The sequence below is a fragment of the Sciurus carolinensis genome, chromosome 3, assembly GCF_902686445.1.
Source record: "Sciurus carolinensis chromosome 3, mSciCar1.2, whole genome shotgun sequence".
In the NCBI taxonomy this organism is placed as follows: domain Eukaryota; kingdom Metazoa; phylum Chordata; class Mammalia; order Rodentia; family Sciuridae; genus Sciurus; species Sciurus carolinensis.
In genome coordinates this window covers 131,559,675-131,573,693 of record NC_062215.1, presented here as the reverse complement: position 1 = coordinate 131,573,693, position 14,019 = coordinate 131,559,675, and the positions used below count along the sequence as shown (strand labels likewise).

General features: G+C 33.0%; 1 protein-coding gene across 5 annotated transcripts in view; it reads left to right on the top strand.

Annotated features, from left to right (window-relative positions):
- Nckap1 (NCK associated protein 1) overlaps positions 1-8,894 on the top strand; it is an 88,122-nt gene extending 79,228 nt beyond the window's left edge. For all 5 annotated transcript variants that reach the window (XM_047547798.1, XM_047547797.1, XM_047547796.1 and 2 more), the window contains 5 exons: positions 1,731-1,824; positions 4,033-4,149; positions 4,768-4,877; positions 6,872-6,961; positions 7,980-8,894. In XM_047547798.1, the coding sequence (XP_047403754.1) occupies positions 1,731-1,824; positions 4,033-4,149; positions 4,768-4,877; positions 6,872-6,961; positions 7,980-8,096 (528 nt within the window). In that variant the 3' untranslated portion in view covers positions 8,097-8,894. The remainder of the gene's footprint in view (positions 1-1,730; positions 1,825-4,032; positions 4,150-4,767; positions 4,878-6,871; positions 6,962-7,979) is intronic.
- Positions 8,895-14,019: the final 5,125 nt, after the last annotated feature.

Here is a 14,019-nt window from a genome sequence, read left to right as displayed (position 1 = left end):
TTTTAAAAATTATTGATAATATGCCATTTTTATTGAAGTACCACAGTTAGTTATTTGATCACCAGTTGATGAATATTTGGTTTATTTTATTTTTTGGGGGGTGGAGTACTAGAGATTGAACTCAGGGGCACACAACCACTGAGCCACATTCCCAGCCCTGTTTTGTGTTTTATTTAGAGACAGGGTCTCACTGAGTTGCTTAGCACCTTGCTAAATTGCTGAGGCTGGCTTTGAACTCAGGATCCTCCTGTCTCATCCTCCCGAGTTGCTGGGATTACAGTCATGCCCCACCATGCCCAGTTTTTCACTTCTTAGCTATTATAAATAATGCTTTTATAAACATCCATGTACAAGTTTTTGTGTGAACATATGTTTTTATTTCTCTTGGGTATAGACCAGGAGTGGAATTGATAGATCATATTGAAACTATATATTTAGCTTTTTGAGGAAATGCCAAATTATTTTCAAAGTGAGTACCATTTTACATTCCCATCAGCAGCATATGAGGGTTATAAGTTTTCTACATCCTCTTGATTATAATCATTCTTGTGACTGTAAAGTGGTATCTCATTGTGTTGATTTGTATTTCCCTGATGGCAAATGATGTTGAACATCTTTTCAAGTGTTTATGAGCTATTTGTCCATCTTCTTTAGAGGACTCTCTTTCACTATCTTTAAATTAGGTTTCCTTTTTCTTTTTGGAAGAGTTCCTTATATATCCTGTACAGAGGTCCATTAATAGATACATCATTTGTGAATTTTTTTTTACCATTCTGTGAGTTTTTTACTTTCTTGGTGGTGTCCTTTGAAGCACAGAAATTTTTAATTTCAGTGAAGTCCAGTTTGTCTATTTTTCTGTTTTTGGTGTAATATATGATAACTATTGCCTTTTTAGTTATGAAAATTTGTGCCTATATTTTCTTTTAAGAGTTTGTAGTTTTACCTCTTAATATTTAGATGTGTGATGCACATTGAGTTCACTTTTTTATGTGATGTGTGAGTAGAATGTCACAAACATACATTTACCTAGAACTTAATGCATTCACTTATTCTAAGCTGCATATGATTACTTTTGAGGGTTTTTTAAAATAATTGCAAGGTCAGAGATAAAAAACTACGTAGATAGTTTTTAATTATAGTATTGGTCCATCAGAATAGCTTGGAATACTTGAAATTCAAGTGTGAACAGAAAAATTTCTTTAGTCACTGGAAAGCCTTTATCATATTCTTAAATTAGTACTTGTTTAACATTTATTATAATAAGTAACTATATTTATAGATATTATATGATTAAGCATTTTTTACCTCTGTAATTCTTCATTAAACAACTGAGGACATAAACAGGAAAAGTAATATTGACTCATTTTTGTTCAGTATTAGTTTTGACTTGATATTTTACATCTCTTTTGACTTGGTATTTTATATCCATGCTTCCAAGAAAAATGGTAACTTCAGAATGACTTTGTTGAAATTTGCCACAGAAAGTATAGAAGTTTTGTTTGGCCTAACAATAGGAGGTGATAACTAGCAGTGAATCACAAAGTACTAAAACAGTTGTTCACTATAGGCTAATTACACTGTAACTGTAGTTTCTGCTTTAGCCAAGTTTTAGAGATTTTATTCTTAGTAAGCAGATTCTGATTTGAACAGTAAATTTTTTTCTTACTAAAGTGAACTCTCAGAAACTTATTATCATATTTCTTACTCTATAATTCTTGTATTTTCATCAGGTTGCAATGAATGTGTATGAGTTATCATCAGCTGCTGGATTACCTTGTGAAATTGATCCTGCCTTGGTTGTAGCTCTTTCCTCACAAAAATCAGGTAAAATGCATTAGTACACATGTAGTTGTAGTCATAGTTAAAATTATCCAGGCCCATAGGTATTTAGGTGTAATAGTTATCCATTTATTCAGATACTTGCTTATGTTCAGACTGTGTTTATAATTTTTGGTCTCAGTACTATAGCAGTACAAAAAAGACAAAAGATCCCTGCCTTCTGGAGCTTATGTAGTAGTATAGTTATCATGCAAATGATCTCTTAGCCATAGGACTGGATAAGTTTACTAAAGTGGTCTAGTGTATGTAGGTGCAGCAGTGGAGAGGATCAGAGTCTGAATTTGGTCCCTCCAACTCTGAGAGCTCCAGGAAAAGAGGAAGAACCACAAAAAATCAACAGAAAAGAAAGTGCCAATAAATTTGAAGAACACCAGAGAGGAGCATCTTTCAGGAAAGTGGAAAGTGAATGATTAGCTTTGTAAAGGGTTGTGCTGACAAGATCAATGTCAATAGAGTTTGAGTGGCAAAAGATAAGCTAGAGAGCACTTAATGGTGAATAGGAGGAAAAGACCTAGAAACAGTAAGTATAAAGCAACTCAAATAGCTTTTATTGTGAAGGAAAACAAATCAAATTATAGTTACAGGCAGGAGAAAAATCAAGAGGAGGCTATGTGTGCATTCACGCTGCTGAGGATCAGACTCGGGGCCTCCCACTTGTTAAGCTTGTGCTCTACCTCTGAGCTATACTCTCAGCCCATGAGAAGGATTTCTCCGCCCCACCGCCCATGGGAAATATAACAGCATTTGTATGTTGGTGGGACATGATCCATTTGATAGCAAAAAATTGGAATCTAGAAAATGGTGTGCTGTTTTAATTGGATTAGAGTTATTTACTGTAAAGAATTTGTGCATCGTTAAATAATATTGAACATTTCAAAAAATTGTAAGGTAAACTTTTTGATATGTAGTACCCAAAAAACTCTGGATAACTCAGAATTTGTTTACAATTTAAATAACATTTCATTTGTTTCTGGTACTGACATGCCCTTCCCTAGCCCCTTGAGGCAATAGTATGGTATTTTATTAGGTTTATCAGTTTTTTTATCATTTAATGACGTTTTTTGTTTCTTTATTCATAGTATGTTAATTATAGTCATGCAGATAATTATTACTTGATTTACTACAGCTATTTTTTAAATAATGAAGGTTTTGCACACATATCGTGGCTTTTTTTCTTGTGTTCTATTTTTAATTATATGTGATGGTAAATAGTATGGTAACTGGAAGTTTGTAGGTGTCAGATAAGAGGTCAAATGTCTATATAACTCCCAATTTGAGTATACAATACAATAAATATTTTAGAAAAAGTTACTGTCTTAAAAGATTTAGGGTAGTTACATGACTGGTTCCTTCTGTCTTTTGAAGTATAGAGACTGGAAATCCAGTTTACTTTCCACATATATGTCTTTTAAATAGTAAATTTCATAGCATAGTCTTATCTATTTTTGGAAAAAATTGGATTCTTTTTAGTGATTCTTTTAGTGATTTCAATAATTTAGGAGATAATTTTTTCCAAATTTATAGTGTATAGAATTAATTTCTCATCAATTTTCAATTGGGAGATTTTAGTTATTCTAATCAAATAAAATTTTAAAAAGTAAAATCTTGCCTAAACTGTTTTATTAAAAACCCTTGAAATATGCCTGAGTAGTTGATAATAGCCAGTGGTAATAAGTGGTAATAAATATTGTTTCTACTTTGTTCTTTATTTCTTTTTTTTTTAGTGTTTTTATTAGTGTACTATAGTTATTTATGTAGTATTGGGGTTCATTTTGGCATAATCATACATTCAGAGAATATAATTTGTGCCTTTGTTCCTCCTAGTACTTCCTCTTTTTTAATTATTTTAGTTTATTTGTTCTAATTAGTTGTACATGACAATACATTATGTATTATAGATCATACATAAATGGAGTATAATCTCTCATTTTTCCATTTCTTTCTCCCTCCCTGTTCCCCTTCTTCTACTTTACTGGTCTTCTTTCTATGTATTCTGTATTTCTTATAATAAAATTGTGACCAGTTCTAAAGAGTTCTATTAAAATACTTTAATTTTGAGTAAAATAGTCAATTTTTAAATAATTATTCTGAATAAATATAAATGTTTATATTTAAAAAGTTTAGTTTGAATGATCAACTCTTAACTAATCTTGAAGAAATTGCTTGATTTTATTCTTAATTTTTCTCTCATAGAAAACATTAGTCCAGAAGAAGAATATAAAATTGCCTGCCTCCTCATGGTCTTTGTAGCAGTTTCTTTGCCAACACTAGCTAGTAATGTAATGTCTCAGTACAGCCCTGCTATAGAAGGTAATCATGGTTTAAAAATTGTTTTGGCAATGAAAAAAATAATTTTGGTATAGTAAATAATTTTGGTATACTAAATGATTTTGGTATAGTAGCTATTTTTCTCTTCAAGTAATTGATACTCTTTTATATGACTTGAGTTCTGCCACTTAACTGTGTAACCTGGGGTAGTGTATTTTTTGAAGCCCCAATTTTCTGATATCTGAAATGTATATAAGTGAGCCCACTCATTGGTGAATGTGTGCATGTTAGAGTATAGTGAGGGAGTATCTACATCATAGGATTATTTTAAGGATTGAATGATAAAATGGTTGTAAAGAATCTTATCTTATGTTTTGATGATAGTATATAACCAGTGCATGATTTCTTTTAGGAATTTTTTGAAGTATTTGCATGTTTAATATAATACAGACCTGACATTGTTTGTTCCCTTGCTATAGTACTTTAACAAACACTAGTCATTATGAAAATAAAAGGAGAACAAGTTAGTTTATGCCCCAACTATTTTAATCATTATTTATTTATCGAGATTGTGAAGTCATCAAAGACTTGCCTTCTGTTTCTTGATAGTTGATTACACAGATATTTTGGGATAAACATAACCCTATTGTACTTTTCCAGGGCACTGCAACAACATACATTGCTTGGCCAAAGCCATCAACCAGATCGCAGCAGCTTTGTTTACAATTCACAAAGGAAGCATTGAAGACCGTCTTAAAGAATTCCTGGCGGTATGTATAATCAGAAAACAACAAAACTCATAGCACTTCATAAAGAAAACTAAAAATTATGACTGTGAGATATAACAGTAAATTCTCTCTCTCTAAACATTTTATTTAGCATCCTCTAATGGCATTTTTGTTTTTAAATTCTTTTCTCAGGCATATAAATTACATTTTCCTTTTAATGTTTATTGGGGGTTTTATTTTGGAGGGAGGAACAGGTGAAAGCAGGGCATTAAAATCAAGGAACAGTCACTCCATAAGTTTTTCATAACATTTTCTGGTTTTCATCCATTGCAGCTTTGATGAATGTTACTGCACTAGCAGTAGTGAATGATTTCAAGCACTGAATTATGTGCAGATTAGAATCTGTATCAATTGCTGATTGAATGTGGTCAAATACCAAGTGGGTATATGTGACCTTGACAAATTAAATAATGCCATGAGTAAGGAACTGATACAGAGGTTGTATTTGGAGGTAAAAATACAATGTGCATTTTCATTTTCAGAGTGCTAGGTACATTTCCTGTTAATAGACTTTAGAATTCCAACCCTTCCTCTTCCATGTATTTTTTTACTTCTGAGATTAAGCATTGGAAGAACCATTCCATAAACAAGAGAACTGGCACCCATACTTTCTCTGATTATGTTGCCAGAACATGGGCAGATTTTTAGTTTAGTTTTGAGAGTACTTAGATTCTTCACTTTGAACCTTGTGTGATTGGCTTTATCATATTCCCTGTAGTATTGACACAGAGTATCAGAGTTAATCTGTCCTCTCTGTATTTTATACCTTGATGCCACCTTTGTATTTTTGTTCATATTAAGTTTTATTTGGCATCTTATTCTAGAAGAGCCTGGTTTTGTCACAATAGAAGGCTTAGAGAAGGTATCCTTTTTCCTTAATCAACTACTTTGATTCTGCTGAAAATGTAGCAGCAGCTTCTTCATTGGCAAATGTAGCCTCTCCAGTAATTATTATAATTTTCAATCCAAACCTGTTTGTGAATCTGTGCAACCATTCCTTACTTGGAATAAATGGTGTGGAGACACTCATTTCAGGGAATCCTTTGCTGAAGTCTTTATATAGTTTCAGTTCTTTCTGGCACATGTTGCCATAATTTGTAATACATTTTCCGTTTGTGTCTTCCATTCCCAAATTCACTGCCTTTTTTATCTTAACTAAGCACTTAATATGTACTATGACTAGAACCTTCACATTTTGAGGTGTGACAGCAAAACTAGCACAAATTTCTTCTTCCTACGTAATTTCATTGATAGACGATTTGTTCCTTACTGTAGATCTTAGCAGTCTTAGCATGTGACTTTATTCTTTCTGTACGTTGACAACTTTTGATCTTTTTACTTACAGGAAACAGTTAATTGCTTTTCTTTGGCCTATCCAAATTGCCGACATCACTGCTGTTGTGCTTTGGGGCCATTACTCAGTAAATTAAAGGTTATTTGAACATAAGAACTGCATTATTGCCACAGTCAATCTGATAACTAAGATAGTTAACTGAGTGGCTATTTGGGTAGGTAGTGTATACAGTATGGATATTCTGGACAAAGGGGTGATTCATATCCCTGGCAACATGGAAGGGTGTGGTATGAGATTTCATCACACTACTTAGAATGGCATGCAATTTAAAACTTAGGAATTGTTTATTTCTAGAATTTTCCAGTTAGTATTTTCTGACCATGGGAAGTGAAACCATGGATGGTGGATGGAGAAACCACTGTATAGTTGAGAGAAACTAATTAGAATCATTTTAAAGAAACAAATATTTTGAAAAGTATGCTTTAAAGACCCCTAAGAACATTTGATTACATTTATACCTTAATAGCTCTCTAAATTATTGTTTGAATGTAAGGTGTCTAAACTTATCATTACTTTATATGTAGTATTGAACGATTGAAATGTGTTGGAAGGTGAAACATACTGAAAATGAGTAACTGATAAACATTTTGTTAAAAACTCAATATGTACATATACTTTTAAGCTTGCATCCTCCAGTCTACTGAAAATTGGCCAGGAAACAGATAAAACTACAACAAGAAACAGAGAATCTGTTTATTTACTGTTAGATATGGTAAGTCTCATTTTAATTTTTATTAATAACAAAAGTAATTTCTGAGTGTCTTTTTCTTGATTCTAAATTAGTATCATGTTTTGTTTTTATTGGTGAACTACCGTATGTAATAGTTGGATTCATTTTGACATAATCATGCGTGCATGGAATTTAATTTACCACATTTCTGTCCCCATCTGAATTTCGCCTTTATTTCTTGTATTCACTCAACCCAAGCCATATTACTTTGTAGAAATTGCTGAAAAGACCGGCATCACTCATTTTATCATTAAGCTAATATCAGAAAATAATAAAATCAAAGATTAGCATTAACTGTAGAGGATATTTTTTTATGAAGAGCCTTTTCAACCTGTTGGGAAATACTTGGGCCTTATTTTTTTCCTAATTTCAGTTCTCTTCCAGTTAACCGATTTTTCTACATTCTGACTCTTGTTTTGCCCATCTATTATAGTTTCCTATAATTCTCTAGGCCTTGTCAGTTCCTTCTCTGCAGTGCTTATATTCCAGCTATGCTTGTTTCTACTGAGTGGTCTTCCTTTACCTTAGAGTCATTTATTTTACCTGCAGAGTTCTGTCTGTCTTAAAGACTTAACACACCCCATAGTTGAAATTTTTTTCCAGATAGTCTTGATTTCTCTGGTGTACATTAATCTTTCTGCTCTTTTGAACTTTAAAATTTATAGCTTCTCACTTAATTATAGTTGGTCTTAGGTTTGATTTTGGTTTCTAATTTAGTCTTGAGTCCCTAGTTACACTTAATGGTGTGTACCATATTTGAAATATTTTTATATTCTTTTTTTATGTCTAGTATATTGTTGGAGACAATGAAAATGCTCAATATTTTCCTGTTGATTGATATTGGAAGTTAGCATTTAAAAAACATTTTGAGAGAGTGCACTATGACACATTTACATTGTAGATTTTAAAGGGAAAATAATTTGTGTTTTTTTCTAATAAGAGCAGTAAATGTTCCCATTGCAAATAACTTGAATTTTGATGCATTTTTGGAATTTTTCAGATTGTACAGGAGTCACCATTCCTGACAATGGATCTTTTGGAATCTTGTTTTCCTTATGTGTTGCTGAGAAATGCATACCATGCTGTCTACAAACAAAGTGTTACATCTTCTGCATAAAATATCTACTTATTCAAAACAAGCACGCATTTTTGTTGCTTCAGTTTTTTCTGTAAACTGTGGAACTATTTTACCTTAAGGCCTGAAAAACAGTTTTGTGGATTATAAATTGCTTTCATACGGTTGTATTTTCCGATCATTGGTTTCTTAATATAATTGTACTACAGTAGGTTAATTTAGTTTGCACATTACTGAATTCACTGAAATTATTCCTATAATTTTAGAGTATCATTTGTTTGAAAGACATACATTATCTATATGTTTTTGATATTTGATAATGGGAAAAAAAAACTTTGCTTGTTTATTTCTGAAAAAATGTATTTAGTGATTATTTTAGATAGTGATATTATAGCATTCATCTGTGTGTAAATTATTTCATATAGGGAAGAGTTCTGATCTGTACCTATGTTCTTATTGAAAACAAATTGGATGTGCATTTCTGTGATGTATGAATACATTTCTACTTTATTTTGAAACAATTGCCAAACTAAATACTCTAACACTGTATAACATTAAAAATGTTAAAAGAACTGCTTAGTGTTAGAAGCAGGTCGTGTCCCAAAATTCTAAAACAGCAGCATATGTTGTTGCTTGTATAAAGCCTAGTGATAATTTTAGAATAACTTCCATGGTGCCCTGTTGGCATTAGCACTACCATTGTATCCTGCTGTATAATAAACAATCTTAGACATTTATCAACTATTGATACAAATGTTAGTCCCTAACCACTTTTTATATGTTTTAAATTTTTGAAATTCAAGTGTACCTGCCATAACATAAAATAAACACTAGACTGTATCACAGTTTGAATGATTTCTTTAATTAAGATCTTTGGAAATTTATCGAACAATGTGAAAGTTCCAATTTAAACTTAGTTTAGGAGTATCTTAAGTACAACATTTGTTACCAAGTCAACTATTACAAGTTGCTGTTGTTTTGTTTTGTTTGCAGTGCTATAGGGATTGAACCTAGGGCATTGCACATGCTAGAAAAGCAGTCTACCTCTGAGCTACATCCCCATCCCCTATTATAAGTTTTGTTTAAATGTTTTGAAAACTATTCCATTGGAAAAGACATTGCAATTGGAAAATAAAATTACATGACTTTGTTTAAAAATTAAGAACTAAAAGAAAATTTATGTGCCATTAGCTTGCTAATTATATCTGTTAACAAATGGAGTTATTTAAAAGAGTAGGGGAAAATTGAATGATCATGAAACTAGTGTGAATGTTGTTCAGAACCCAACATCAGTGAGTAATGAATGGGAAATACATAAGGGACCTTTTGCTTGAAGTTGGCACATAAAGCAAAGCAGCTCATTTAGTTTGAAAACTAACCAGATGTTTCACTCTTTGATGGGCATTGTAAAGGCTGTTGCTTAACAGCTTTGTGCCAGATGTCATAAAGAGCTGTTGTTCACAGCTTCCTATATATACACTAGTAGTTTGTGTGGAGAGAAAAGAAAGCTGCTGTGAACTCAGTAATGTTTCTCTTCGTTCACATATAGAATGTGGAATGAAATTAATGTGCCATAAGATTATCATACTGTGATTTTGTGTACAGTTTATTCAGTTTATATTTAAGGCAGAGAATGGTTGTCACTGTTGAAAAATTTTAGTAGTTCCCATGGGATTTTTTAAAAGAAGTTTTTAAATAAAATAGTTTCAGACTTAAAATAGTTTCAACTGTTCACTGCGTAGTCAGGCTAAGATTTAATGCAGTTTACTTCAAAATATTAGAGTGGTAATAATATTGTTAGCAATGCTATCTTGAGAGGTAAAAAAAGATAGGTATTTGAATATGTGTACTTTGGAATATGTGCAAGAGAATAAGGTTATAAAATAGGCATTTTCTACACTGTTAATAACAAGAAAAGATCACGTTTTCATGATCACCTGAAGTTTCTCTTTTCCAAAAATATTTTTTCTCATATACGCAAACATACTTAATGACTTGTATTTTGTTTGATTATTCTTTACCCCCCACCCCCGAAAAAAGAAATGGGCTTGGAGGCCCAAAGGCAACTTAAAAGAAAAAGTTAAAAATAAATTGATAACTACGATTTTTTCATGTCTTGTTTTAACCTTTGTTATTTTCTTTTAAACTTATACTTTTTCTGTTGTTTTCTCTATAATAATATACCATGATGAATTTAACAATTTTTATTTGGATGGACATGTAGGCAAATTCTTGTTTTTCATTATTATAAGTATCTTATATCTATATCTTGGTGAACTTGACCTGTTATTTCCTTAGGAAATGTCTGAGAAGTAAAATTGCTTGCTTTTTACCACTTTCCCATTCATTCATTTAGCAAATGATAAATATTTAGCAAATATTTTTGGATGCCTGGATATAATGGTGAACAAAATAGTTTCCTCTTTTCCAGTTGCATTTTAGTGATGGTGGACAGTAAAGGAGCAGCCTTCTGCTGGTGATAGCAAAGTGTCCATGATGATATGCTGGGAGGCAGTGAGGGAGTTTGTGAGGGCACTATTGTAGAGAGTGCTGTCTGGAAAGACCTCTGAAGAGGACATGCCTAAGCTAATACATGAAGGATCAGAATGAACCAGAAGTGGGCGGAGGGAGGAGCAGTGAAGGTAAAGGCCCAGGAGGCAAGCGCAAACTTGGTATGTATGAGAAGTTAGTGAAAAGTGTACCTATTAATGTCTCTGGCACAAGGAGTGGTCAAGAACCTTTTAGTAGCCTTTCATTTGGTTAACCAACTCTTTTACCTTCCTAATCAGCCTTCTTTCTTTTCTTGCTTATTTAGTCAGTTCACAAATCCAGTCTAAACCAGGTTGGTTAATAAAAAGTAAATGAATTCACTGATATGCTGTAGAATTAATCTGAAAATGGTAAAGTCTGTTGTGTACTATCCGATCTTCTAAACCAAGCCCAAATTCTATCAGGTAGTGAACTGTTGCCTACTAATTAATGTAGATTGTAATCATGTCCATTCTATTATAATGATTTGCCTTGGTGAGATTTCAGCTGTTTCTAAGACTTTTGTGAATAATCCTTAAAGTAGTAACTCCTTACATCGTTCTTTGATCACTTCTTTGTAGCCACTTGAAATGATAGCATAAACCTTCAATTCATTTGATGGCATTAGCCTGAATTTTCGTATGGACAAAATGCCCTCTTTTTTGTAAGACTAGCCATGATCTCTGCCTTTGGGGAAAAAGATGTGTTTGAAAGTTTGCATGTCTTAGTCTTTAATACAAAAATGATTTTTTTTGTGTGATTATGATGCTGTTGAATTGAAAGGACAACTAAATATTTGTGAAAAGTTGCTTCAATTATCCTAAAATACTTCGACCCATTCTTGTGTGAGCCAAACTTTAATACATATTGTTGTAATTAACAATCCAGATCAAGCATGTGAAACTGGAATATTTCGTTTTCAAGATAAGTTTTCAGCCTGTTGTTCTAGCCAAAAACTAACAAAATAGGATAAATTGGCAGTCTGAAGTCCGGGACCTGGCCACGGAGAGCCATGTCTTATTTCTGGTCTAAATGTGCAACCCTACTCCCTTACCTCTTTTCTCTTAACTTGAGGAGTGAGAACATGGACATAATTATTGGTATAGCAGCATCCTGGTCAGTCTTTGACTTAGGTCCATGAACCTGGCAATGGGGCTGTAGTGCATATGTGTGTGTATATGACTTTGCCGATTACCATGCCTTGCCTGTGGTATAGGGCTGAATCATATTCATAGCACACTTATATACACATATTGATAAATGCTCAATAAGCCTTGAAATTAATACTTGGCCAAGACCCAAAGTGAAGATTGCATCATAGGATAAGCTTTTAGAATGCATGAATAAATATAAATTTTTTTTCAGAAATTAACTTTATGAGAACATTAGTCATGTTTTAAAATCTAACAGTACAGAATCATTAATTTCTCAGCATTGTCAGCAGTTAAATCTTCCAGACTCATTAAATTGCTTATTTCAAATATTAAATAGTTATTTTCCAGTATGGAGTAGACAATAGGGAGCAACCCGTGATGAAGGCTGCCAAATTGATTTGCTTTTTCTCTATTAGTAACTGACTAGAGTAAAAGCATCTCCCCTTTAATGCTTGAATTGAAGATTTTTTTTTTGGGTCAGTGGTAGTATAATTTCATTGAGCCATTCTCACAAACTACTTAATGATGTTTTAATTTCTAGTATTTTGGGGCAGGCATTTACTGCATCATATGGTTGAGAAAAAAATATTGTCCCTGAACACTGTGTTATGCGCTGAATGTTTGTGTCCTCCCAAAATTCACAGGTTGAAACCTGATCACCCTATGATGGTATTATGAGATGGGTCTTTGCGAGGTGATTATGTCAGAAAGTGGAACTCTCATAAATGGGACTAGTATCCTTACATAAGAGGCTCCAGAGACCTACCTTTTCCCTTCCTCCATATGAGGCCACAGAAGATGCCATGTCTGCCCAAAAGCAGGCCCTTGACAAATACTAAATCTGCCAGCACTTGATCTTGAACTTCTCCGGTTTCGGTACTAAGAAATAACATTATTCTTGTTTATAAGCCATGAGTCTAAAGGCATTTGTTACAGCAGCCCAAATGGACTAACATCTTGGTTCCAGAAATGTGGCAATGGAGTAATGTTGCAAATACAAATCTCAGGATGAAAATATTTGCTTTTGAATTTGTATTTGCATATCAACTTTAGTTGTATACACACGTCATTTCAGTGTCTTGTCTTGAGTAGAAAGATTCTACAGCAAATACATAAGAAGGGCTTGGATTCTGAAGGCACATTCACACTAGCTGATTGGATAGAATTCAACATATAAAACACAAGGTTTTCACTCCACATTATATATACAGTTTATATTCATTCAATTATTAATAACAAATCAGAGTGCCATAGTAATTAGGTATAGCCATATCTTTTAATCACATGGTCGTTGATTACACACAAGTTCCAAATGCCAGGAAGCACAGTGAAGTAAGAGCTTGATTTTTAGACTTTGCAAAGGCTGAAGCTGAGGAGTAGATAATCACAGTTTCCCAGATTAAAGCTGAGTATTTTTCATTCCTAATTCTTACTTTTAGTCAAAATGTACAAAAGTCTTTTGAGTGCAATCTGATGCAAGGTCCAGTGGGTAGAACTTGAGAATGGTAAGGAGGGAAAAATTTGACCTTGAATGATGATAGGAGTTTTGTCCAAACCAAAAATTCTGGCTAGAGTAATAATGAGAGTATTAGTTATTGAGAGCTCACAATGTACCAGATTCTGCTGTTTTGTCTAATTTAATCCTCAAAATAGTGTTCATTTAGTTCTAACCCTATGTGATGAGTAGCCCCATTTACTGATGTGGCAACAAGCTATGGAAAGATAAAGTCATTTGTACATGCTCACATTGCAAGGAAGTTGCAGAGACCAAGATTTAAATCTGGTTCCAGAGCTGAATTCTTACTACATGACCTCAAATCTCTCACATATGAATGTGGATTTTCCTATCCAATAGCATTTAAAGCTGCTTTACACTAATTTAACTACAGCTGAAGGAATAGAAAATAGCAAGTGCTTACATTATGCCACTCTGAATACTAAACATGTTCATTATTTCACTTAATCTCTACAACCATACTGCTCCGTGGGAGTTTCCCCCAACTTTCATAAATGAGGAAACTAACTCAAAATGTTTAATTGCCCAGTGTCACAAAAATTTTGAATGACAGTGCTGAGATTTAAATTTATGACTGTTAAGTTTCTAGTTCATATTCCTGCTTATCATACAGTTCCTGCTGTATCATGCTTTCCCAAAGCACTGAAAAAAAATTCCTGGTTAAGTGACAGTGGACATGGGGACACTATGCTCTATTTCTATCCTTCCTGGTTCTAATTTGCTTCTTTGCTTTTTCTCTGTGGTCCTCCTCAACTTGATCTACTGA